This window comes from Malaclemys terrapin, chromosome 6, assembly GCF_027887155.1.
Source record: "Malaclemys terrapin pileata isolate rMalTer1 chromosome 6, rMalTer1.hap1, whole genome shotgun sequence".
Lineage (NCBI taxonomy): Eukaryota > Metazoa > Chordata > Testudines > Emydidae > Malaclemys > Malaclemys terrapin.
Genome location: NC_071510.1, coordinates 108,912,234 through 108,938,046, shown reverse-complemented (window position 1 = coordinate 108,938,046; position 25,813 = coordinate 108,912,234). Strand labels below are relative to the sequence as shown.

Genomic DNA, 25,813 nt, shown 5'->3' with positions numbered 1-25,813 from the left:
AGACTGGAAAGCTAGAGGCCTTCATCTGTCTCCTAGCTCTGCCATTTACTCACTAAGTCACCTTGGACAGGTCATGTAAACTCTCTGCACCTCAGTTTCTCCACCAGTACAGTAAGGGATAATGATACTTACCCACATTTCTAAAGTTGTCTGAGGCCTATGGATGAGTGCTAAGTGCATTCTGTCCCACTGGAGCAAAGGCAGGACATATCAAAAACCATATATGAGAACAAGTTCTCATGAGATTTCCATACCAGGTTTTCTGATAAAAGATAATTTGAGTAAGACTTTGATAGGATGCTCATGAGCATGTCTAAACCTCAGAACTTTTGAGATTCACCCAGCATTAACACACAGTGATCTTTTGCTTAGAGGTAAGAATGGTTAAAATGCATATTTCAGCTGGGATCAATGCACTCATCTGTGTTGCATATATGATTATTATTATCATCCAAAAAATGGTCATATTGAAGTTTATTATGTAATACTTAATTTCCATCTCTTATGTTTTATACAGGTGGATTGGCTTGGTTGCTGTTTAATAGTTTGATGTATCTATAGAGATATAATAACAATACTTCATATTTATATAGAACCTCTCATCACAGTGCTTCACAAAGGCACTCAGATACTTCAGTGATGGATGCCAGTAAAACCCTACATAGACAAAGAAATAAGTATTATCTCTGTTTTAGAGCTAGAGAAATTGAGGCATAAAGAAGTTAATGTAATTTGAAAAGATCATACAGTGAGTTAGTGGCATAGACAGGCATAGATTACAGGTCTCTTAATTCACATTCCCCTACTCTAGCCACAAGACACACTGCCTTCTCTTTCTTATATTCTCTTTGTTGATTAACTTCAGTCTAACATTATCATGTTTTAAATACCTTTCCCCAGAAACACTAAAAACTCTTGCACTACTGGAACGATAGGTTGAATTTAAAATGCTAAACTTTGACACAGCTCAATGTCCATTTTCTCATTCGGTTTCAATGTTAAATTCATTTCCTTTCGCAAGAAAAGAACAGATTTAAAAATTGTATTAATACTACATTCTCACAATATCTACAAGTAGTTAAATGAAGAAATACTTGCAAATCACCTGATTTGGTACTTGATCCTCTCCCACTGAACTCAATGGGAGCTTTAACATTGATTTCAATGAGGGCAGGATCAAGTCCTTATTTGGGAAGTTCCATAGAAAGCTTGCCAGCCTCCAAGGGAAAATCAAACAAGCAGATCACTAGGGCCCACAGGTCAGTTAAAAGGTCAAATCCCAGTTTCAGGCTATGTGGCAAAAGCATTTAAAAACTGCATCATGAAAAATACCATTCTGTTGATTGATGGGATAAATAGGAACTCTTAGGCAGGAATTTAAAGTATAGCAGGTACAGTTAAAGAAAATAAATTCGTAACATTACAGTCTGTCTATAATCACCTGCTCATTTATTAAAATAGATAGTATATAAGGTAATTTTTAATTCAATAAACTATATATGCATTCATCCAATTCATTGGCAGTTCAAAATGAGTTCAATTTTGATGTTTGTTTTCTTTACTCAGTCTTAAATATCTAAGTACTAGATTCTTCAGTCTTTACTCAGAATTTGGACCTAAATTAACTACAAATGTTGTTCTTTAATCCAATATTCTTTATGTCTAAAAGCAACATTGTTAAGCAGAGTAGACAGTAATTATCCATTGACTCTACCTGGTTTTTATAGAGATCTTTTTATGTACTCCTCATTTTATTTAGAATACAGCTGAAACCAGGCACAGTACACATGGTAAATATAGACTTACTCCCTAAATAAGAAAGCACAAATATTGGTGTGATTTTTGGCAAATAATTCTAATCCTATCAAATTTATTCTCTAAATTTATCCTTATTATGTCTAGTTTGTATGATGATTGTGACATTTAATATTTTTTCTTTTTACAGAAAGCTTATTAACTGAAAGTCCTGTCCTCTGAAATAGTAATAATAATATTAGCACCTAGTACATAGTATACTTAACACTTTTCATCTATAATTCTCAATAGGGAGTCACAGCTCAGGAATCTGATGAAAGATATGCTAAAATGTAAGACCCTCGTATTTAAACAACATGATTTATCATCCAGCATCTGTCAGTTACTCAACCAGCATTTAAAATCAGAATTCATATTCTGAAAAGGTAAAAGATGCTGCTTTTTTATTTATTTATTGCAAAATATTCTTCCAACGGTGCAAGCTTTTAAATGCAAAAAGGGACACTTATTTTTTAGGAAAAACGGGATGTTTTGTACTTTTTCCTTTATTAGTCACACTGTGCTGTTGAGACAATCTTTTCTGAACTGGGTTGACTCTAAAAGAGTTTAAATTACTGAACTACAGACAAGTCTCATCTTGCTTTTCGAGTAACAAGAAAATTACAAAGAACTATGTCTCATCATATTCTGATCGATTCTTGATAGTGTTCCAGTTACTCCTGAGAAATGTAAAGCTGTTTCCCACCTTACAGAAAGATGCTTCCTTAAATAACTGTCATTAAGGATTAGAAAACACTTTGGAACCAAAAATCAAAACACTTATAGTAGACTAACATCCTCAGATATTTCACCGTTGTTGTTTTTTTGAAAAGGTAGTGGAATAATGTTATATAATTATGTTTAACTTTTACAGACTCCTAGTTTGGAATCACTAATCACAAAGACTTCCAGCCTTCTGTGTTGTGTGTCATTCTTCAATTCTTCCCGAGTCCTGATTTTGCATTTCTAATGAAGCTGAACTGACAAAGCGTGAAAGTGGTCTAAAGGGGAAAAACAAAGAAAGCAACCCTGTTTTCACTGTGCCAAGATTAATCAATATTCCAGAAGCTCAGCTTTCCCCTCCACCCCTGCTTCAGTTGTGTTTTTTATTTTTTTCCAGAGTTGGATTAATAGTCTCCTCCCCTTTTCTTAAATTGCAGTGATAGTAAGTTGCAGTATCCGGAGCACATGCATATTGTCAGTCTTCTCCTTCTCTTGCTCACTGAATTTTTCATCTTTTTTGTACCTACTGGGAAATTTATCTTGTTGCTTGCCTTTTGTGCTGGGAACATTGCAGAATTTGAAAAGGTGAGCTTGTTTACTTTATTGGTGTTTTTTGCTTTTCATTCTCTTCCTTTGTAAAATACTTTTCTAGGTCATTTGATATAATGATGCTTTGGGGGTATACTGAATGTTCTTTCTTGATCTTAATCTTACTTAAAAAGCGCAGATTGGGGTGATATTGTGTTAAATGGGGGGAAAGGGGGTTGGGTGAATCTATAAGCTTGTTACAAAATACTCCAAACTAATTTTCCTAAGAAAAATCTTTCAAACACACAGCAGTCATGCCTCCAAGATCAAAAATACCATACACAATAAATTTAGCTCAGCCTAAGAACTTTCCCCCTACTCTGCAGCCAATTAAGAAAAGACTAATTAACTATTATAGCTTTTTCCAATTTAAAATATACATTTGTTTAAAAAAAAGGAGAGAGGGGAGACAGGAAAGGGGGAATGGGAAATGTGTGTGTATAGACAATGTTGTTAAAAAATATATTACAATGTATTAAAATGCAGGGAGAACAGTATATTAACATATTAGTTTTAAATATATATTTAACTTCAAAAGCAAGACCAAATCCCATCAAAAACATTTTCTTGCCTTTTTAAATAACATGATAGCCCCTTCAATCATCCTTCTTCTAAAACTTGAACTTTCTAAATGCTCTCTGCAAAGCTCATTAGGCAATAGATGTAGCAAGGCAGAAAGACATAAATGATCTATATAATTGAGAATGGATTTCAGTAGTGCAGCCAGCTATATCCATTCATGAATTTGTGACCCTACCAGAGAAATACTGGAATAGATAGCAGGCATAGTTGTGTTATCCAACATTTTGGAAAAGCAGATTCCCACTTTGCAAAATAGTTTTGTACAGATTTAATTACAGAATAAATTAATTTCAAGTGGTCAAAAAAGTTACAGCGTGTTTGAAATGAAAAGTAGATTATCTTGCGAACATGTCCCAACTATTTTAATGAAAGCTTTAAAAAAAAATCTTAAAGCCAAATATGTAGTGTGATTTTTATCGGATCATATCAATGCTTTGCCAGTCAATGCAAAGCATTATCTTGTAGTGTGAACTTGTAATAAACATGAAGTAACAAGCTAACTGGGTTACATCTTCTGATGTTTTACAGATGTGTTCAGAGTAGCTTACACACTTCAAAGATGAATGTTACTATCAAAGACATACCTCCTGAGTAGTAAGTAAAGAGAGAAACTATTCCTGCTGTGTTTTGCAATATAACAGGAGAGAAATCAATGCAGGACAAAGCATTAAAATTATCTAGAAACATCTGAAATACATAATATTCTGAATGCTATGATTTAAAAAGATATTATTTATCAGAAATTTCATTGGAAAGGTGGGATAGGCAGATTCTGTTCAGATAAATGTGTGCCTGCTAAATACATGAAAATGAGGCTTGATCAATAGTTATAGATATACAGCAGCTGATTCTCCCGTGACATCCATTTTATATTATTGTAACTCCATTGACTGCAGTGAAGTTACTCCTCATTTATACCAGTGTGAAAGAAGAATCAGGCCCATTCCCTGCAGATGCAGAAATACAGATCTGAACAAAATCTGTATTTTCAAATCAGGGTTCCACCAAACGTTGCACTTATTTACCACATACTGCAATCAATTAATTAATCTAAATAATCCAAGTCTGATTGTTATATGATGAGTATTTGCCTGCATGTGTAGATATGACTAATCATTCCTCTGAAGTTTAACTTATTGTGACATTTGACATATCTTGTCTTCTAGCTTCCTCCTGCACTTCCCAAGGAAGAAAATCTTCTGTCTTTCTGGGGAGATTTTAACAGCAGTAAATTAGAAAAGAAGAAATCACTTTTCAAAATATAGATGACTAAAAGTAACGGAGAAGATCCAAGATCTGGAAATAGGATGGAACGCTTTCAGCAAGGAGTACGGAAACGTACACTCCTGGCAAAGAAGAAGGTGCAGAGCATAACTAAGGATGATGTTAAAGGTTACCTAGTGAGGAATGCCTTTGTGCTCTTCACCGTCACTGGTGTCATTGTTGGTGAGTAATTTGATCAATAGGGATATTCTGTTTCTCCATTGCATTTGACAGCCTTAAAAAATGTCACTTGGCCTCAGCAATTAGCATTCTGAAAGAGATCCCAAATTCTTCTCCACTGATAATAACTTGCTGGCTTGGAGCATTTTTGGCTATGAAAGTGTATGTTGAAGTTTTGGAGAAAGTATAATTTTAGTTATTCTAGTATTCAAAGAGGTGAATCATTTCGGTGAAGGACATTAATTCAGCTGTTTTATTAATTCCTCTGTTTAAGAATCAACCCTACTATAACAGAATCAAAAGGACTGAATAATCATACAAAATCTGTTTCTGCCAAAAAGCAGTTGCAATACAATGCCCCAGAATGTCACTTTCCACTAACCCATACAATCAACATGTTGAAATGAGAGACAGAAGTCCCCAATATTAATTATAGGGTCATTTGCTTCTCAGACAAGCCAAATATCAGAGATCAGAACCCAGAGTCTTAACCTTTTGTGTTTTCCCTTGATGAATATAAAATAAAACACAAACCTAAATCCAAGGTCATGCTTTCTCAATTACTCTTATTCTTACACTTGCATCTTTCAGATACAATCTGAGAGGCAATAAGAGTTCTACCTGCTCAAGGACTGCAGGATGATGCCTGATTAGACATTGTTTTTATACATGGTGGAAATTCAGTAGATCAAATAGCATGCTCAAACTTTTCAGCTTCCATTGACTTCAATCAGAGGGGGTCTGACCCGCAAAATGAGCATTGCTGGATTTAGGATGTGCCAAAATTTAAAAATCTTTTAAAATATTTTTAGCTACATAAAAGATTGATTTGATGGAAAGACTTTTTATCTGAAGACAATGAATTTTCACCAAAAAGTGATCTATATAGAAATATTTTATCATTATTCATAATTGTTATTTTTCTTAACTGGAACTTCACTATCTAAACAATATCATCTTGCACTGAATAAAACAATTCCTTCTATTGTGGAGCAAGTAGATTTTGGTTATATAATAAAAAAAATTGTGATCAGATTAATTTCAAGCCTAAACATATTAACCCGCTCACCCACATGCCAAATTTTAGAGTTTACAAATGAGGCTAAATCCTGCTTGGGTGAGCAGTCCCATTAATACCTTGTAGAAACTGCTGTAATGATGCTTTCTTATGTGGATTTGATTGCTTCATTTCCTAAGCTTCCTTAGGAATCAGACATCATTGTTGCTTTTACAGTTCCTCATATCTGTAGGATTATTTGTAAGAAGTCCCATTTTATTGGTGGTCTTTCGCTGACAGAAAATGCAGTCTGGGGGCCAAATACAGTACCTACTTTATATCCCTAACAGAAATAGCACCTTTTCGCTTTTTATTAACAGTAATTGGTTAACAGTGTTTTGATTCCTAAGTAAGAATTTGCCACAGTCAACAAAAAATTAATTAATATCAGTAACGTAAAACATAAAGTGTTTTTAACTGGTTGTCCACTAAGGAAGGTGCATTATAGGATCTGAAGTTAAAAATATGATTTAATTCAAAAGCAATCTAATTCTTAGACTGTAATCTGCTCACAGCAGGGTATATCATTAAGTCTACACTGAGGCACTAGCAATTCTCCCAGCATTGATCTAGCACTGGTGCAGTTCCCCCAGCACTAGCAATGGTGGGAATATTAATATAGGCTCTCATGTTCACTAGCACATCCACCATTGCTAGCACTGGTGGAGCAGCAGTGATGCTTGAACTGTTGAAAATTCCCAATGTAGAAAAGGCCATTGTGACAAATTCTGACTACTCATACACTGGTATATCTGGAGTACATCTCACTCCAGCACCTTCAGAAGAGTTACATTGAATACACTAGTGCAATGGAGAGCAGAATTTGCCTATGTTTGCAAAATGATGTGTAAATTTACAGTATATGCACAAATAAAGGGGAGTCATATCTATGGCTCTCAAAAAAGCAACTTCACTCTTTAGTGGTTATAAATAAGTAGACCTCCTGTTACTGCTATGCTGAGGTAGAAATATATATTAATAGGGGACTGGATGGCTTAACAGTATGAACACCTCTAAATTGTCACTCTAAATCAGGTTGGTAACGACTAAATTTTGTTACCATCTCTCAGTTGTTTGGCAATCTACATAAAATCAGATGGTGGGCTTGGTCTAGTTCCTAGTGGACAGTAGTCCACATCACAAAACTAATCACCAATAGCACGAATTGACAACCTTGTTGGCTGTCTCAGTAAAAGGACCAGGGTTTGAATGAACATGAAAACTGAACTGTGTTTTTGTGCCATGGCAGGGTTGAAACATCACCAAGGGGTAGCAGGCAGGACACATTTGAGGAAGCTTTCATTGCTGACAGCCCAGGCTCTAACAATTAGATAAATAAACCAAGGGCTTTAGTTTCCAGGGCTGTCAGTACAGTAGCTTTCAAAAGGACTCAATTCACTAATAGTAAAATCAAACATTACGTACCAAGACTTTCCTGCAGGCCATTTTGTCAAGGTGAGAAAGTAGGTTTAATATGGCACTTCCCACTTCATTTGTTAAGCAGGACTGATTCTGGTAGAGATTAAATTTGTAGGATCATAGGTCTTAGCCCACAATTTCAGGACCATAGTTTCAAATGGGCATCTGAGTTCATGTAACAATTGTTATGAATGCACAGATACATATTTGCTCATAGAAAGTGAATACACATTTATATGATTTGTGCACATATATTTTGTTGACTTAACTGACATTACCTACAGAGAAATCACATACTTGGTCAATTTGGGAATCAAAATGTACATATTGGGGACAGATCAACCAAGGTACAAGTGCTTTTAGATAAATAACTATATGTACAAACTTCCTATGCTCCAAACTCTGGAACTATCATAGGGTAGAATAGTACTGAAAAATACCATTTTGGAGCAGTCATAAAATCTGTGTGCAGAAGTACACATTTACTGCACTCTACATACAAATTGTACTAATATCATAACTTTTTCTAAATAGATATCAGAGACCTTCTAAAAACTCATTCTAAGTTGTTTAAAGCTGATTTAAGACTACTTCTTACAGACTAGATTTGAAGGCTATGTTGCATGGAATGTGAGAAGTTGACATGAGCACAGCATTAAAGATGTTTGTGTGGCTTTAACTATGATTTCAATAAGAAATTCTCTATGTGAAAAGATAACAGGACAGGGCAAAGGCTCTATGAAAAAAAATATGTTACAATAGATAGAATGGGTGACCTGGACTTTGTCTGAAGGTCATTTTATGGGCTGTATATTTTCATGACACCTAGCATATGCCTAAAGGGGATTAAAAACACTATTTTAGCTGGAGCTATTGTAAAAACTATTGTTAAGGTTGCCTGACCCTTTCTAATCTATGATTCAGTTGCTTACAAATTTCTGAAACTTTCATCTTTCAGGCTGAAATTTCTTTAACATAACCTGGAATCTAAAAGATTATATTAATATTTAAACCATATTTCAGGGTAATTCCAAAAGACACCATGATATGGCAGATTAAGTAACATTTTATATGTAGCTATTATGTTTACAGATGAATTGTAAGGGAAAGTATTTTGGAAAGTAAATAAAGGGCTCCTGGTTTTAAGGATTTTAGTATGAATCATGAAAAAAAGGAACAAGAAAATTGTTAGATTTCTGTGTCTATCTGGTATATCCTTGGCTACATAAGGTAGGCTGAGTGACAGCCAGTGCTAGCTAACTAAGACTAAAAAGACATCCAAAATAATTGCATTTTGAGGAATTTTTTGAAAGAGGTGATAGTTCTAGGTGAAAAGTACACCTGGAAAGAGGAGCAGGGTTGTAAGTAGGAGAAGAGACAAAGGGAATTGGAGGTAGTTCAAACAATTAACATTAAACCTTCATGTATAGAAGAAGTAGGTATGTTTTCTGTGAATGTTCTTGTTTGTTTGTTTACAAATCTGGAGATTGGCTATTGGGATGGGTTCTAGGTCATAAATAGAAATCAGTCAGATGGTCTTATACTTACTCTTACTAGATATTGGCATGGCTTCCACATTTCTTTGCAAATTGGCAGAACTGACACAATGTTTGTTCAAGAAAGGTGTAAGATTGAATAAGAGATGTGTTGTGCATCCTGGTTGATCTGTCTTAGGTGAAATACTGTATACAGAGAAGGTTACATGTGTCTACTTATACCCCTAACTGCATCTAGTTCATTATAGCCGTTCCTCAATTTCATGAGGACCAACTTTACAATCAAAACAAAAAATGCCACACACCTGTCTGGGTATCAATCTATCAAGACTCTACTTAATCAGATATTATTGGAAGTACCGAAAAGGCAACTCACAGATGACACTGTCTAGTGCACAGATTTTGGTGTTTCTTACAATTATTTTCACCTAGCCTTTTTTGCCATTAGTGTAGTCTTTAGGATGAGTGAGTTGTAGCCCTTTCTGAAAAACGTTTAACAGACCAGGAGATTTATTTGTAGATGCCATATCTGCAGGTGATGTGAATATACATTCATTAATCCTGTATGCAACAGGATTACAGGATTCATGGACCACCCTTCCTAGAGGTGTGATCCTTCAAGAGGTTGAGCACCAAAGAGAATGTTGGGAAGATACAGATGAGAGACTCTGAGGCTGAAATGTTAACAGAAGTGCTGTAACAAATCGATACATTAAACAGACTGTACTCTCAGTAATACTGGACAGTATTCATCCAAGAATTGTTAAGAAATTTAAGAATGAAGTGGCTTAGCAAATATATGCAACTTATTAAAAATCAGCTAGTATACCAGAGAGCTAGAGGGTTGCAAGTGTTGTACAGGAACCTACCTATCTTTTAATAAGTTGCTAGAGGTGATCGTGTGAATTACAGATCAGAAAGTCTTACTTCAGTACCAGGAGATATGATTGCAATGATCATTAAAAATTATAAAAACACTTAAATAAGCATGATATAATAGGAACAAACTAGCCTGACTTTTGTGACAGGAAATCCTTGCTCTAACCTACTTAGATTGTTTGTGTGTGTCAAGAAATGTTGGATAAAAGAGAACTTGGAAATATAATTGAACTGGATTTTCAAATCTCCTTTGACAATGTCCCTCACAAGAGTCTATGTTGCATGAAATGAAACATCTTTACTCCCTAGTGTTTACAGGCATAAAATACTTTTGGCACAAGCAGAGTTTGATTCAACAAACATTTGTTTAGCACTGTGACAGCCACCTCAGTTACACAATTAGACTACCCAAGTACTAGATTTCATACATTAATGGGTGGTCATTGCAAGAATCAGGAGTTATGATAGGTCACTATAGAGATCATGTATTCTGGATGTTAGAGCAAACAGTTTCAGGAACTAATGAAAATAATGAGCATATTATTTATAAATGGGATTGTGACATGGTGCCTATGACTCCCTCCCAATAGAGTTAGAGGGAATGAGTGATAGGAGTTAGAGTATGATATGAAGCTTGATGACTTATGAAGTATGATATGAAGCTAAAGCAATATTGGAACTACTAGCAATTATCTTTGAGATAATTGAGGATTGGAGAAGGGCAAACATAGTACTTATCTTTAAAAAGTGGAACAAAGAGGACCTAGGGACTGGTGATCTAACTTTGATATCTAGAAAGATACTGGCATAAATTATTAAATAATCATTTTATAGGCACCTAGATGATAAGGTTATAAGTAATAGCCAACATGTATTTGTCAAGGACCAATCTAGATTTCCTTCTTTGACAGAGTTACTGGCCTCATGAATTGGGGAAAGCTGTAAACGTAGTATGTCTTGATTTTAGTAGGGCTTTTGACACAGTCCCTCTTGACATTCTCATAAGAAAAATAGGGAAATGTGGTTTAAATTACCATAAAGTGGGTTAAAAACTGGTTCAAAAAAGTAGTTATCAGTTGTCAAACTGGGAGAATGTATCTAGTGGGATCCCACACAGGTCTGTTCTAGTTCCAGTACCATCCAATGATACAATATTTTAATTAATGATTTGGACCTGGAGTGGAGAGTGTTCTTAAAAAATTTGCAGATAAGAGGGATTAGTAGCACTTTGGAGGACAGGAATAGAATTCAAAATAATCTTGACAAATTGGTCTGAAATCAACAAGATTAAATTAAATAAAGACAAGTGCAAAGTACTACACTTAGGAAGGAAAAATCAAATCCACAACTACAAAGTGGGGCATAATTGGCTAAGTGGTAATACTACTGAAAAGGATCCAGAGATTATAGTGCATCACAAATTGAATGAAACTCAACAATGTGATACAGTTGTAAAAAAGGCAAATACAATTCTGGGGTTTGTTGAGAAGCGTCATATGAAAGACATGGTAGGTAAGTGTCCCACTCTATCTTGAAGTAGTGAGGCCCTCGGCCGGAGTACTGAATCCAGTTCTGGGTACCACACTTTAAGAAAGGTGCAACAAACTAGAGAGAATCCAGATGAGAACAATCAAAATTATAAAAGGTTTAGAAAACCTGACCTATGAGGAAAGATTGAAAAAGCTGGTCATGTTTAGTCTTGAGACAAGACAGCTGAAGGAGACCTGATAACAGTCTTCCAACAGATTGGGCAAACACCTGTCAGGGATGGTCTAGGTTTACTTGGTCCGCCTCAGTGCCAGGTGCTAGATTTGGTGACTTCTCAAGGTTTCTTCTGGCTGTACATTTCTATGATTTTATGAAAGTGGGCACTTTCCACAAAGTATCATGCACAACTGTACATCCAAGAAGTCAAAGCTAAGATGTACTGATTAGGTAAAACAGGTATTAAACAGAACCAAAACGTGTATCTTTTGTGGGAAGGACTCCTACCTGTAGTTATGGATATGCTGTTCATACATTTAGATAAAATGATGTGGGATATTTTAACACAAATACAAGACACTAAAATCTTATATAAGACTATCTCTTAAATTAGATCGTTAATTCTTTAGGGAAAGGACAAAGTGTGTTCCTGGGTGTTCATATAATGCCTGGCTCTACGAGACCTGGATCCTAACTGTGGCCTTTGGATGCCTCACCAATATAAAGGAAAGATTATAATGGATGTGGATATTTTGAAATTGTTGTACAGTAAATGGGAAAGAATCATAAACTGTTAGAGAATATGTCAACTTCCAATCCAGGGAGAACTGGAAAAGAGAGAAATGTAAAGTTAATAAAGAAACTCTGTAAACTGACCAGTATATTAAAATCAATATTCCATTCTGCTTAAGAGAGAATAACGTACTTATCTGTTGGAAGCCATTATTTTAGGGACCAAAAATATGAGCACTTGTCAAGAGGGTGCAGCAGGAGTGATATCCAGACAGAAAAGTATGTGAAGATAATTGTAAAAATTATAATAATAACAACTATAAAGTGGCTAACAGGACCTTAATTGTACATAAAACTTTGTAACACATATAATGGGATATAATCCATGAGCCAGATTTTGATCTTGCTTATACTAGTAGTGATCTGGTGTAATTCCAGTGACTTCAGTAGAATTATTTAGGATTTACATCAGCATAACTGACATTAAAAACTGTCCCTCTACTTCAAAACAGATTTTAAAAATAGGACAGTATTATTCTGCACTTCTAAATAACTCCCATCTGAGGATCTCAATGCATATTAATGAACTATGTTTCATAGCAGCCCTGAGAGTTCTGACAGAATTATTCAGTTCATCAAAATCGAAACATCCTGTGTAGATTATTCTATTTCAACAAAGTTCCAATGGAACTCTGCCTGCCAGGCAACTTTTGAAACATGTCTGGTTTCCTGCCAGCTTGCTTCTCAGTCCCAGGGCTTCCAGTGTCTACAGCCTTGGGGCAGCCAGCCAGAAAACCTGCTCCAGAGTTGGGGTCCCAGGATCCATAGCTCAGAGGAAGCCAGACAAATGAACTGCCCCTGAGTCAGGGACCCTAGGTGTTCTAGGGTCTGCAGTTCTGAGGAAGCCACCCAGGTGGACTGCCCTGGAGACACAGACTCCAGGACTTTCCTTTACACAGATTTTCAAAATTTTTGGTTTTCATTCCTAATTGGAACAAAATCAAATTTCAAAATATTGAAATCCCCTGTGAAATGGAGACAAGTTTCAGAGTGGTAGCCGTGTTAGTCTGTATCAGCAACAACAACGAGGAGTACTTGTGGCACCTTAGAGGCTGACACATTTATTTGGGCATGAGCTTTTGTGGGCTAAAACCCACTTCATCAGATGCATGGAGTGGAAAATACAGTAGGAAGATATATATACGTAGTACATGAAAAAATGGGGATTACTACTACAAAAGTGATTTTTCCTCCTGCTAACAATAGCCCACTTTAATTTAATTGTCTCGTTAGAATTGGTAAGGCAACCCCTATCTTTTCATGTGCTATGTATATATATATCATCCTACTGTATTTTCCACTCCATACATCTGATGAAGTGGGTTTTAGCCCACAAAAGCTTATGCCCAAATAAATTTGTTAGTCTCTAAGGTACCACAAGTACTCCTCGTTGTTTTTTCTGTGAAATGGAATTATCTTCTCCACACAAGTCTACTGGCTAGGTACAGTAGTTACAGCATTATTATCCCAATTTCGCAGATGAGGAAACTGAGATACAAAGAAGTCATGTGACTCACAAGAAATCTGTGACAGTCCCAGGCATGGAAGCCACATCTGATGATTCCCAATCCTATGCTTTAGCCACATGACCCTCTTTCCTTGTAGTTCAAGTAAAGGAGAAATCAATGGTGAGAAACCAATGTAAGAAGGATTCGTGGAAGAAAAGGGTTTTAAGGAGAAACTTGAAGAATGACGGAGAAAGCATTTGGTGGCTAAGAAGCAAGAGAGTATATAAGTTCTAAGTATATAGGGTACCATAAAAGAAATACTGAAGCCAAAAAGAAAGGAGAGTGAGGTGGATGAGAGATCTGAGGGTAAACAATAATGTACAGCACAACTCAGTAGATAAGGAATATCTGAAGGTAGCAAAGGGTTGACAGTGATTGTTTTTAAAATGTTTATACAGCTCTACCCCAATATAACGTGACCCAATATAACACAAATTCAAATATAACGCAGTAAAGCAGTGCTCCGGGGGGTGGGGCTGCGCACTCCGGTGGATCAAAGCAAGTTCAATATAACGCAGTTTCATCTATAATGCGGTAAGATTTTTTGGCTCCCAAGGACAATGTTATATCGGGGTAGAGGTGTAGTTGCAGCTTGCAAGTAATTAGCCTTATCATGGCACTTGCAATATCACCCGATACAAATAGAATTGGCCAAAACATGAGTTCAGGTTTACAGGAAATTTTGCTATTTTAAAATTTTTTGAAAACCAAAATTCCAAAAATATTTTGTTTCAGAAACTCCAAGACATGGCGTTTCTGAAACTAAATTTGCTCCCAAGGACTCTGACAGCCACTGAGTGAAATTGATGTCCTTGATAGTTTCACTCAGCAGCTGCCTGGAGCTCCCAGGGTCTGTGGCTCTGGGGAAACCTTGACATGTGAGCTGCCCCGGACCAAAGACAGTAAGGCTTCCAGACTCCCAGGCCAGCTGGCAGCCCGAATCATCAGTAAGCCTGAGGGTCTTAGGCAGTCCATATGGCAGGGCTGCCTCAGAGCCACAGATCCAGGAATAGAAAGAATGAAATTTTGATAATTTGAGATCATCCATTTGATATTAGGGAAGATTTCAAATATATGTATATTTTATAAGAAAGCATCCAGGTGATTCTGGGAGCACAGCCATGCAGAAGGTCAAACAGTATTAAGAGTAGAAGTGTTGGGGGTGGTGGTGTTTGTTTTGGTTTATTTATTGTGGGAAGAGTCTCCGATCAAATCAGGAATTAAAGGTCATATCTGTGATAGCTGATGTCCCACCAGATAGTTTCATTTTTTGGAACCTGAGCCTCTAATGATTTTTATGCCCTCATCATGGAGGAATCTGCAAAAGATGAGACATGCTCTTGATCTCAGATGAGACATTCTCACATGTAGAGGTTAGTAAAGGGGAAAGGAACAAGTAAGGGAAGTAAGGATGTCATACAAATGAATAACCAACCAATCCCACAGCAATAAACACTAAATGCCCACAAATGAAGTAAAAATAACAAAAATGCCCTCATAGTCTCCCCACAGCCCATAGTTGGTTGGTGGAGTTGGAGATCAATGAGAACTAAAAGGCTGGTGGTGTCCTAGCTCTTCCTTCTGGAAGAGAGGTCCTTGGTGGCCACAAGCCTTGGCCATCCCTGGTTTCTAGTTCAGAGGAAACTTAGCAGGCTTGGGTGGCAGGCAGTCCTCACAGGCAGTGGAGTGAGAGGATTCAGTCTCTTACATGTGGAGCTGTGGGCTTTGGGTCAGTCTCAGGTCCCCTGGCTGAAAGAGACAAAACAGCATCTTACTTTCTGCTGCACTGAGCAACCCTTGGGTTGCTTCCCCTCCAACTGCTGTAACTTGTCACTTTGCAGCCGATTCTATCTCCACAAACTGTTCCTGCTTGTGCTCAGCTCACAGATGGGGCAGTCCTAGCCATGTGCAGGCTATCTGGGGCCTGCAGTTGGGTGTCTGGCTTGTCAATAGGGTGGCTGGTTTGACCCTAAGCTGGTTCTGTCTCTCAAGCAGAGGGGGAAGCAAGCAGTCCCTGTTTCAATTCCCCCAGTTTCTGCTATGTGCTGCTGTCTGTAAGAAGTGCTGGGAGCCGCTTCTATCAAGTCCCCAACTGGTAAGGGACTACACCCAGATAAATTAGGAGGATTATACTACCAAGAAAAATATATTGGGTGATATTCTGTGCTGCATCTTTAAAAGAAAACACACAGATCTTTTAGCCTAAGAGAATGGGAATTAAAGTGGCTTTAAGCTATCTTAACACCCTCCCAATTCTGGGCTGCTCCAGGGTCTGACATAAACCCCAACATAACTTAGTCCTTGGGGCTTGTGTGAATTACTGCAGTAGGCATCAGTGCAGCCCAGAAACACTATGTGCTACAGCCCTACCCCTGACAATCCCCTCCTGCTCCTAGCCAATCCCTGGCATGCCTCATACTCCAGAGCTTCCAGAAGACAGCTTGTAGAAGGAAGACAGCATCCTCCTGCACCAAGGGAATTATCCCCTGGCTAGAATAAGGACTTTTAGAACCTGTTTAGACTATTTCACCCCTTTTACCTGAAATGAAGGGGCTGAAAATGGGGTTAGAATCTCCCCCACTGAGCACACAATATTAAGGAAAATCAAAGAGGTATAATAAAGCAGTAATAATGGATGATTTCATACCCACATATAAAGTGGTCATATGTCACAGTGGAACAAGGTTTAGAGAATCAATTTCTCGATAATTTAAATGATTGCATGATGGAACAATTAGTTCTCATGCACACAAGAGGCAAGACTACACTCAGCTGAGTCCTAAGTAAAACTAGAGTTGGTTTAAGAAGTAAGAAGAGTAAGAGTTGGTTTAAGATAGAGACTTTAAGACTAAAACTAGAGTTGGTTTAAGAAGTAACTACTACTTTAAGAAGTAACTACTGAGCAGTACTGACAACAATATGATCAAGTTCATCTGGAGGTGAAAATCTAGTCAAAAAGACCCTAAAGTAAAGAGTATATTAAAATCCATAGGTTCATCATGGCATTTACTTAAGTATATCATAATGGAGTCACAGAAAGTATGCTTACCCCTAAATAACAAAGGAAACAAGAAGGCAAGAAGAGTAGTAATGGGGTTAAATGGCAAGGTACAGGAGGTCATTTTAGATGAAAAATCAAACCCATATGAAGCCAATAGAAAGGAACATAAACGAGGGCAGATAACATGTAAGATGGAAATAAAAAGGGTAAATTAATCAAAGTCTTTATATGCAGTGTTGTTGTAGCCATGTTGGTCCCAGGAACAAGGTGAATAAGGTAATATCTTTTATTGGACCAACTTCTGTTGGTGAGACACACAAGCTTTTGAGCTTACACAGAGCTCTTCTTCAGGTCTGGGAAAGGTACTCGGAGAGTCACAACTAAATACAAGATTGAATAGATTGCTTAGCATAAGTAGTTAATGCAAGGAACCATTCAAGGTGAAGTAGCCCATTAACACTTCTCCAGTCATAAGCGAGAAAAAGGGGGGGAAAGCTGGGGGGAGGGTTTAAGTGGGTCATAGATTGTTGTAATAAGCCATAAATCTATTCAGATCAGGACTTTTAGTATCTACCAAAGTTATTAATTTAAGCTCCCAGACTCATCTTTTGAAGGGGTTGCACAGGTTTCCTTTCAGGATAAGGACTGAGAGGTCAGATAGACTGTGTGAGTTCATTTGAGAGCATAGCAATCATCTTGTTTCACACACCTAGTTGTTATTGGGCCATTTAGTGGACAGGATGAGCTACACCACATGTGGTGATAGGCATGTGTAGGACACATGGATCTCGAAAGGTGTGTTGTGGGGGGTGTTGACCATCATAGCAATGGAGATAGATCTACAAATTTTACATTCGTTGTTCTGACAGTCTCTGGTGCCATTTTGAGTTGGTGTGTCCTGGTCTGTGAGGAGCTAGCTCCTGATGATGAGCTTGGCAAGGCTGGGGGGGGGGTTATTTGAAGGCCAAAAGAGGGGTCCAGGAAAGATTTCTTTCAGGATGTGGTCCCTATTGAGTATAAGTTGTAATTGTTTGATGATACCCCCTATGGGTTCCAGTATGGGGTGACAGGTGACAACCAGAAGTGTGCAGTTGAAGGGAGTTTTATTTCTGTATCAATGCAGGTTCTATCAGGGCATTAGGGTGGCCCGTTCCATGATGCAATCTACTTCTCTCATGGAGCGTTGTTTAGTGAAGTCGGTTTTAAGTGTGTTAAGGTGTATATCACGGACTTTCTCCTCTGATCATATTCTGTGGTATCTGAGTGCCTGACTGTAGATAACAGGTTTCTTGGCATGTTTGGGGTGGTTACTGGATCTGTGAAGGTAAGGATGGTGATCCGTGAGTTTCTTGTATATAGTTGTCTGTAAGGTTCCATTGATGAAGCTGATTGTGGTGTATGAGAAGTTGTGCTAGTGTGGGAGTGTTCTAGAGAGGGATTAATAGATGGTTGTGGCCACTGAAGTTGTGGTGGAAATCCGTCCAGAGGATGAAAATACCATCGATGTTTCTCAGATATATCATTGGTTATGTGGTGCATTTGTCCAGAAATTCTTCTTCAAGGAGGCCCATGAAGAGGTTGGCATATTGGGGAACCATCCTAGTACCCATGGCTGTTCCCATGGTTTGTTGTTGAATGTAAAATTTGTATGGGTAAGGATGAAATGGATGAGTTTGTCAATGTGTTTGGGGCGGATGTCTGAAGGTTGTCCATTACCTTGTAAATATTTGAGGCAGGCAGCAATGCCATCATAGTGAGACATGTTGGTGTATAGGGAGGTGACATCCATGGTGGCAAGGATGGTGTTCTGAGGGAGGTTGTTAATGTTGCAGAGTTTCTGGAGGAAAACGGTTGTGTCCTGGAGGAAGCTGGGCCTTTGTGCAGAGAATGGTTTGTGGATGGTTTCTAGGACTCCTGATATTCCTTCAGTTAGAGTACTGTGGCCAGATGTGATGGGTCTGCCTGGGTCCTCCTGTTTGTGTATCTTGGGAAGCATGTAGGAGGTCCTTGGGATGGGTTCATAGGGGATGAGGTGTAGAGCTTTCCTGAACATTGCATGGAAAGTAAAGTTAAGTGGGTGCATTAACCCAAAAGATGCCCACACATATGACATTGTGTATCACATTGAATCCTACACCAAGAATGTATGTAATGGGTTGTGTCAAAAGGTAAAAAGCAACAGAAACCAATACCCATTTTTCTATTGCACCACGGCTGGAATTCATTAATTGCCTTGCAAAGGCTCAAATGGATGGGGAAGTGGTGTCAATAACTGATGCAGAAGCTAAGTACAGAGAAGTATGTGCTTTGAATGGCACTGAAGACAAACAAATGCTTACAAGAAAGGCTCTTACAGCATTTATTGAAGATGAACTGTGGGATATGGATGTACTTTCTAGCAATCCTATCTGCAGAAATGAATCACAGTGCATATCCTTAAAAGCTACAAAAGATGTGGCTCTATCAAAAGTGGAAGAAAGCACTGATGTCAACAGTAATATGAAGATTGTTTGCAGCTAATAAATTTTTGTGGAAAAGCTTTTTGTCCTGAAGTATGTGGGAGTTTCAGGGATCCAAAGCTGATGCCAAACCTGAAAAATAATACCATATGTCATGTACTACTTCTTTAAGTGGTGCATTGGTGATTGCAGTGATGTCAGCACCAATGAGAATGAAAATAAGCAAGCAGAGAAGAAGGCTGCCATTTTATCAGAAAGCCTTATATACAAGTGCTTCAATGCAAGGCAGGTTTCCAACACATAAATAACTGTGGAGCATATGTGTAGTCTACCATGACAAGTAGCTATTGGTTTAACAAGGGGGGGCGGGGAGAGAGAGAGAGAGATCTATTGGTGTTACATATGCACAGCATTGGCTTCTCCATTGACTGTAACAAAGCATTCTACCAGGAGACTGCAATTGCAAACAAAGTTCTTTGCTACATGGAACTGAATGAAGGGTTGTCTATTCCCCCAGAACTTATCAAGGGTAAGTTTATATTTTGTGCTGTCGATAACTTAGACTTCCTTCAAGATACAACTGATGGCAACGGTACTCTTTATCCTACTGTTATGGTCAGGAGTATATTAATGGGAATCAGTCTCAACCTCAAGTGCTGTCTGGACCAACAAAAGAACCATTCCTTGAAGGAGTTTCCTGACTTAATGACTCACTTTCCTACCAAGGTCCAAAAAATCTGAAGCCAAGAAGTCCAGTTTTCATTGAAGCAGCAGTTAAATTGACTGTAATAGAGTTTTCTATATTTGATATCTTTGACCTCACTTGGTTATTGTGCAAAACTGGGATGCACTCCAGAGGTTAAAAATAATTGAGTATTGCTTCAGCTGAAGAGACAGAAAACGTACCCTCAAATGATCTAGACACCCAGGAGATACCATACCAAACCATTTCAGGAGAAAGATACATTCCAATCTGATCAGCCTTTAATTCAGCACTATACGAGGTACCAGAGCAAATGACCTGTATGCATCCTGCCAATCATACCTGCTAGTCCCACTGATCGCTCAGTTCACTCAACAAAATTGCCACCAACAAGGGATGCATTTATACCTGCTTCAAGGGGGCAAGTTATCCAGCAATGGAATGGCTCCAGGATTATCGAGTTCATCCAAAACTATCCTCCCCTATCAGGCATGGATGGGTCTTGGAAGATGGACCAATGACACCAGTTATGTGTGAAATACCACGTGCTTCCAAATCAATCCTGCAGCTAATCAAATCCAGATGCTCTCCATGCAGCAAATGTTTACCTTGTACGGACCTTGTGTGAGTGTAGCACAGACAAGGATTAGTGTGACAATGTGTCTAGCACTGATGCAGTAGACGGAGATGACACTGATGATAATGTTCATGAATAAATGTTTTCAGTCCTACTTGTCAAGGCTTACTTCTCTAGGATTACCAAAGATCTTTTTTTTTTCTAAGTAAGCAATGCAACCCTGTGTTAAAGTACACAATTTTAAAAAGTTGATTTTTAAATATTTTTTCAAATATATATCTACATAATTGTTTTAGGTTTGTCATGTTTGGTACCACTGTGTTCATGCGAGAAAGGGCTTTCAAATGATACCAAATTCAACCCATTTCCAATTACTGTATTATCAAAATTTCTATGAACTGGAGGACCTGGAGCTGGGAGCCGGAGGTGCACAATACTGGGAGGCAGCAAGTCCTCCCTGCCACGCCCTAGACAGTGACACCATTGAAATTATAATTCTGTAGATGCATACAAATCAAATGACACCTCCCTTACCCTTCTATTAATAACTTGCCCATGGAATGAGATTTTACTACATTATACTCCCAGACTACAAACATGACAGGACAGGGACAAACGAGTATGGCTTTAGTAAAGGAAAATCAACTAGAAAACCTTACACATGCTAAAGGAGAGGAATTCATATAATTCATCTGAAGTTTCAAAAGCCTTTGAGTAGGAATAATTGGTCAGTTTTCAATAAAGTAACAGATTAACAGGAGGGTGCCCCAACATCTTGTACTGGGACTGGTGTTGTTTACTATACTTTTTAATGCTCTGGAAAAGGGAGTGAACTACAATATATCAGATAGACAGACCTAGAGAAAACTGTGAGGATTTCAAAAAGACTTAACAAAATCTTGGTGAATGGACAATATGGTGGCATATGAAATTTAGCTGCTGACAGATGCAAAGTAATTGGAAAGAATAATGTGAACTACTCATTGCTAATTCTAAATTCAGTCAAGTATCAGGGGGTAGCCGTGTTAGTCTGTATCTACAAAAACAACAAGAAGTCTGGTGGCACCTTAAAGACTAACAGATTTATTTGGGCATAAGCTTTCGTGAGTAAAAACCTCACTTCTTCGGATGCATAGAGTGAAAGTTACAGATGCTGGCATTATATACTGACACATGGAGAGCAGGGAGTTACTTCGCAAGTGGAGAACCAGTGTTGACAGGGCCAATTCACTCAGGGTGGATGTAGTCCACTCCCAATAATAGATGAGGAGGTGTCAATTCCAGGAGAGGAAAAGCTGCTTCTGTAATGAGCCAGCCACTCCCAGTCCCTATTCAAGCCCAGATTAATGGTGTTGAATTTGCAAATGAATTTTAGTTCTGCTGTTTCTCTTTGAAGTCTGTAAGCCCCAAGGGAAAAGGTCTAGCAGTGAATGTGGACAGCTAATGTGAAAGCTTTGCTCAGGTTACAGAAATAGTAAAATATGTATAGAAAGGGTCTATAAAAATTATTTAGAGCCATGGAGATTTTCAAACACTAGTGTGCAGTTCAGAGAGAAAATGAGTAAGAGGGACAGAGTAGAGGTATATAAAATAATGAATGGTGTAGGGAAAATAATCAAATGCTTCTAATGGTGTTGAGATAGTAAATCAAGTGCTCCTTACACAAAAACAAGGGAATATTCAACAAAAATGAAAGACACGTTAAAAATTATTAATAGAAACTTTTTATGAAATACATAATCTGTGTATAGAGCTCACTACTACAAGATATCATTAGATCCATGAGGTTAGTGGGAGTCAAAAAAATTACACATGTATATGGATTATGGGAACATCCACAGTCATATAAAAGATATAAACTCTCAAGCTTCAGGGCATAAGCCAACCACTAACTTTTTAGAGTGAGAAAGAAGCTTATTGCATTCCATATATGTCTCTAATTAAGAACTTGTACCATCCTCAGAAGCAACTGTGTCTGGTCATTGTGAGGAACAATTGGACAAGTGCTCAGATCTGTCCTGGCAGGTTCCATTACTACCTATGTAAATCAGTGGCATCCAGTTATTCATTATGTCTTATTTGAAACAGAACATTATTCCCAGGATTGGTGCAGGACTGGTGCTGAATCAGCATTAATAGCCACCCTCAGTTTGGTGCGTTATTTTTACCTAGTGGAAGAGTAAGAACTTCTATCTCAGTTAGGTGACAGGTTTTGATGTCTTCTGTTTGCACCAGTAAGGAAAATTCAGATCTTGTACCTTGTAATGGAAGCACTGACTAGTAATTTTCTTGTGGAATACATGTTGAGGTTTTCAGTTTGAAACAGCTATGTCTGGCTTTTGATCATGTCAAAAATAAAAATAATTTATTTTTATATATTTTGTTCTGAAATATTCTGCAAAGAAAGTTTATTTAAGAAACGTGCACTGTAAATAAATCTGTAGTCCTTTATGTACATAACTGCATGCTTCTGAAATAGAGAAACAGGTTAGGGATTCACGATTAGTTTTAAAAACTGGTAACTCAATGGTTTTACAAAACAGAGTTCCTGTTACTGTTCATTTCAAAATGGTTTGTCTTTTTATCTTTGAGAATTTCTGTGCTAGTTTCAACATTTCAGTTATTTCAGGGGAAGAAATCTGTTGAAGCCACAAGACTTAGGCCTGGTCTACACTAGGCGTTTATGTCGAAGTTAGCGCCGTTACATCGAATTAACCCTGCACCCGTCCACACCGCGAAGGTATTTAGTTCGACATAGAGGTCTCTTTAATTCGACTTCTGTACTCCTCCCCGACGAGGGGAGTAGCGCTAAATTCGACATGGCCATGTCGAATTACGCTAGGTGTGGATGGAAATCGATGCTAATAGCTCCGGGAGCTATCCCACAGTGCACCACTCTGTTGACGCTCTGGACAGCAGTACGAGCTCGGATGCTCTGAACTGCCACACAGGAAAAGCCCCGGGAAAATTTGAATTTGAATTCCTTTTCCTGTCTGGCCAGTTTGAATCTCATTTCCTGTCTGGACATCGTGGCGAGCTCAGCAGCACTGGCAACGATGCAGAGCTCTCCAGCAGTGATGGCCGTGCAATCTCAGAATAGAAAGAGGGCCCCAGCATGGACTGATCGGGAAGTCTTGGATCTCATCGCTGTGTGGGGCGATGAGTCCGTGCTTTCCGAGCTGCGATCCAAAAGACGGAATGCAAAGATCTACGAGAAGATCTCTAAAGACATGGCAGAGAGAGGATACAGCCGGGATGTAACGCAGTGCCGCGTGAAAATCAAGGAGCTGAGACAAGGCTACCAGAAGACCAAAGAGGCAAACGGACGCTCCGGATCCCATCCCCAGACATCCCGTTTCTACGAGGCACTGCATTCCATCCTCGGTGCGGCCGCCACCACTACCCCACCAGTGACCGTGGACTCTGAGGATGGGATAGTGTCCACGGCTGGATCCTCGGACATGTTAGCGGACGGGGAAGATGAGGAAGGAGATGAGGAGGACGAGGCAGTCGACAGCGCTCACAACGCTGATTTCCCCGACAGCCAGGATCTCTTCATCACCCTTACAGAGATCCCCTACCAACCCTCCCCAGCCGTTACCCCGGACACAGAATCTGGGGAAGGATCAGCCAGTAAGTGTTGTAAAAATCTAAACATTTATTTGTAACAGAACAGGAATATTAACAATTTAAAAAATGGGTTTCTCATGATTAGTTTGATTAGCTTAACGGTTCAGTCATGGGCAGTGCAACTATTGAAAAAAAATCTAGCAATGTCCGGTTTTGCATGATTGTCCTGCCCAAGCCGCTCTACTGGTTAGTCACTGCTACAGCAGCTACAGTAAAATGCGGTCTATATGTCCGGGGATGGAGCAGAAATCCTCCTGTGACATCTCGAGGAAGCTCTCCTGGAGGTAATTGGAAATCCGCTGCATTAGGTTCTTGGGGAGAGCGGCCTTATTGGGTCCTCCGTAGTAGGACACGTTGCCACGCCACGAGACTATCAAGTACTCTGGAATCATTGCTCTGCACAGCATGGCGGCATACGGCCCTGGTCTTTGCAGGCTTTCCCGGAGCATTCTCTCTTTCTCGCTGTCAGAGATCCTCATGAGGGTGATGTCGCTCATGATGACCTGCTTTGAATGAGGTAGGGGAATGTTAGTGTTGGGACTGCTTTGCCGTTCCTTTACAGAACTGTAACCGCTGGTTTGCAGCCACGCGGTGGAGGCGGGAGAGGGGCAGCCGAAAGGGATCGTTCCCGGGGACAGCCGCGAGGGTGTGGGACAGGAGCAGACTTCCTGCTTGCCGAATTGCTGGCAGCAGGGACCGACATTGATTTCAATGTGAAATGAGGCCATTGCTAATATTAAAGTTTTAAGCTGCCACAAGTCTACGGCTTACCATGTCTGCCTGCAACAGAAATTCCGTTCTCCTGAGAGGCTTCTCAAATGTGCTGTAGAAGACCCCAGGCACTGAATGCGAAGGCCGAGAATTCGACCTTGTGCTGAGTGCGCATGTGAGAGGTGCTGTGCATGGTCTTGTTAACAGAGAAAGACTATGTTCTTTGTTCACAACTACATTTATCTTTCTGAGGAATTCACTCCCTTTTTCCCATTCCCACAGCCCCATCTGCGACTGTCTCACAACCTAGCCTGTCATCACACTCCCAGAGGCTAGCGCGGATTAGGCATAAGAAGAAGAGGACACGGGAGGACATGTTCTCGGAGCTTATAGCCTGCTCCAGAGCCCAGGCAGCACAGCAGACCCAGTGGCGGGAGAACTTGACCCGAATGCACCAAGCCAACATGGATCGGGAGGAGAGGTGGCGTCAGGAAGACCAGCAGGCGACTCAAACCCTGCTTGGACTAATGAGGGAGCAAACGGACACGCTCCGGCGCCTTGTGGATGTTCTGCAGGAACGGAGGCAGGAGGACAGAGCCCCGCTGCAGTCCATCTCTAACCGCCCTCCCCCGCCACCAAGTCCCATACTCCCCTCACCCAAAGTGCACAGAAGGAGAGGCGGCAGAGTCCCTGCTAACTCTCACTCCACCCCTGCAGAGAGCTCGAGCAGCAGAAGGCTCTCATTCCCCAAAATTTGACAAGTTCTTTCCTTCCCGCCTGACACAAGCCCCCGTCCAAGTTTCACTTTCCCAGTTCCATGTTTGGTTGATAATAAAAAATACGTTTCTGTTAACTACTGTTTCCATCATGTTCTTTTGCAGGAGGGGGGGATAGGGGGTTGGTAATTCGACAGGACAGTCACCTTTGGCAGGGTATATAGTCGGGGGCAGGCACAGCAGCAGGGCA

General features: G+C 39.2%; 1 protein-coding gene across 1 annotated transcript in view; it reads left to right on the top strand.

Annotated features, from left to right (window-relative positions):
- Positions 1–2,977: 2,977 nt before the first annotated feature.
- SLC1A3 (solute carrier family 1 member 3) overlaps positions 2,978–25,813 on the top strand; it is a 95,626-nt gene continuing 72,790 nt past the window's right edge. Inside the window, exons 1-2 of the mRNA XM_054032884.1 lie at positions 2,978–3,102; positions 4,854–5,133. Coding sequence (XP_053888859.1) covers positions 4,953–5,133 — 181 coding nt within the window. The 5' untranslated portion in view covers positions 2,978–3,102; positions 4,854–4,952. The remainder of the gene's footprint in view (positions 3,103–4,853; positions 5,134–25,813) is intronic.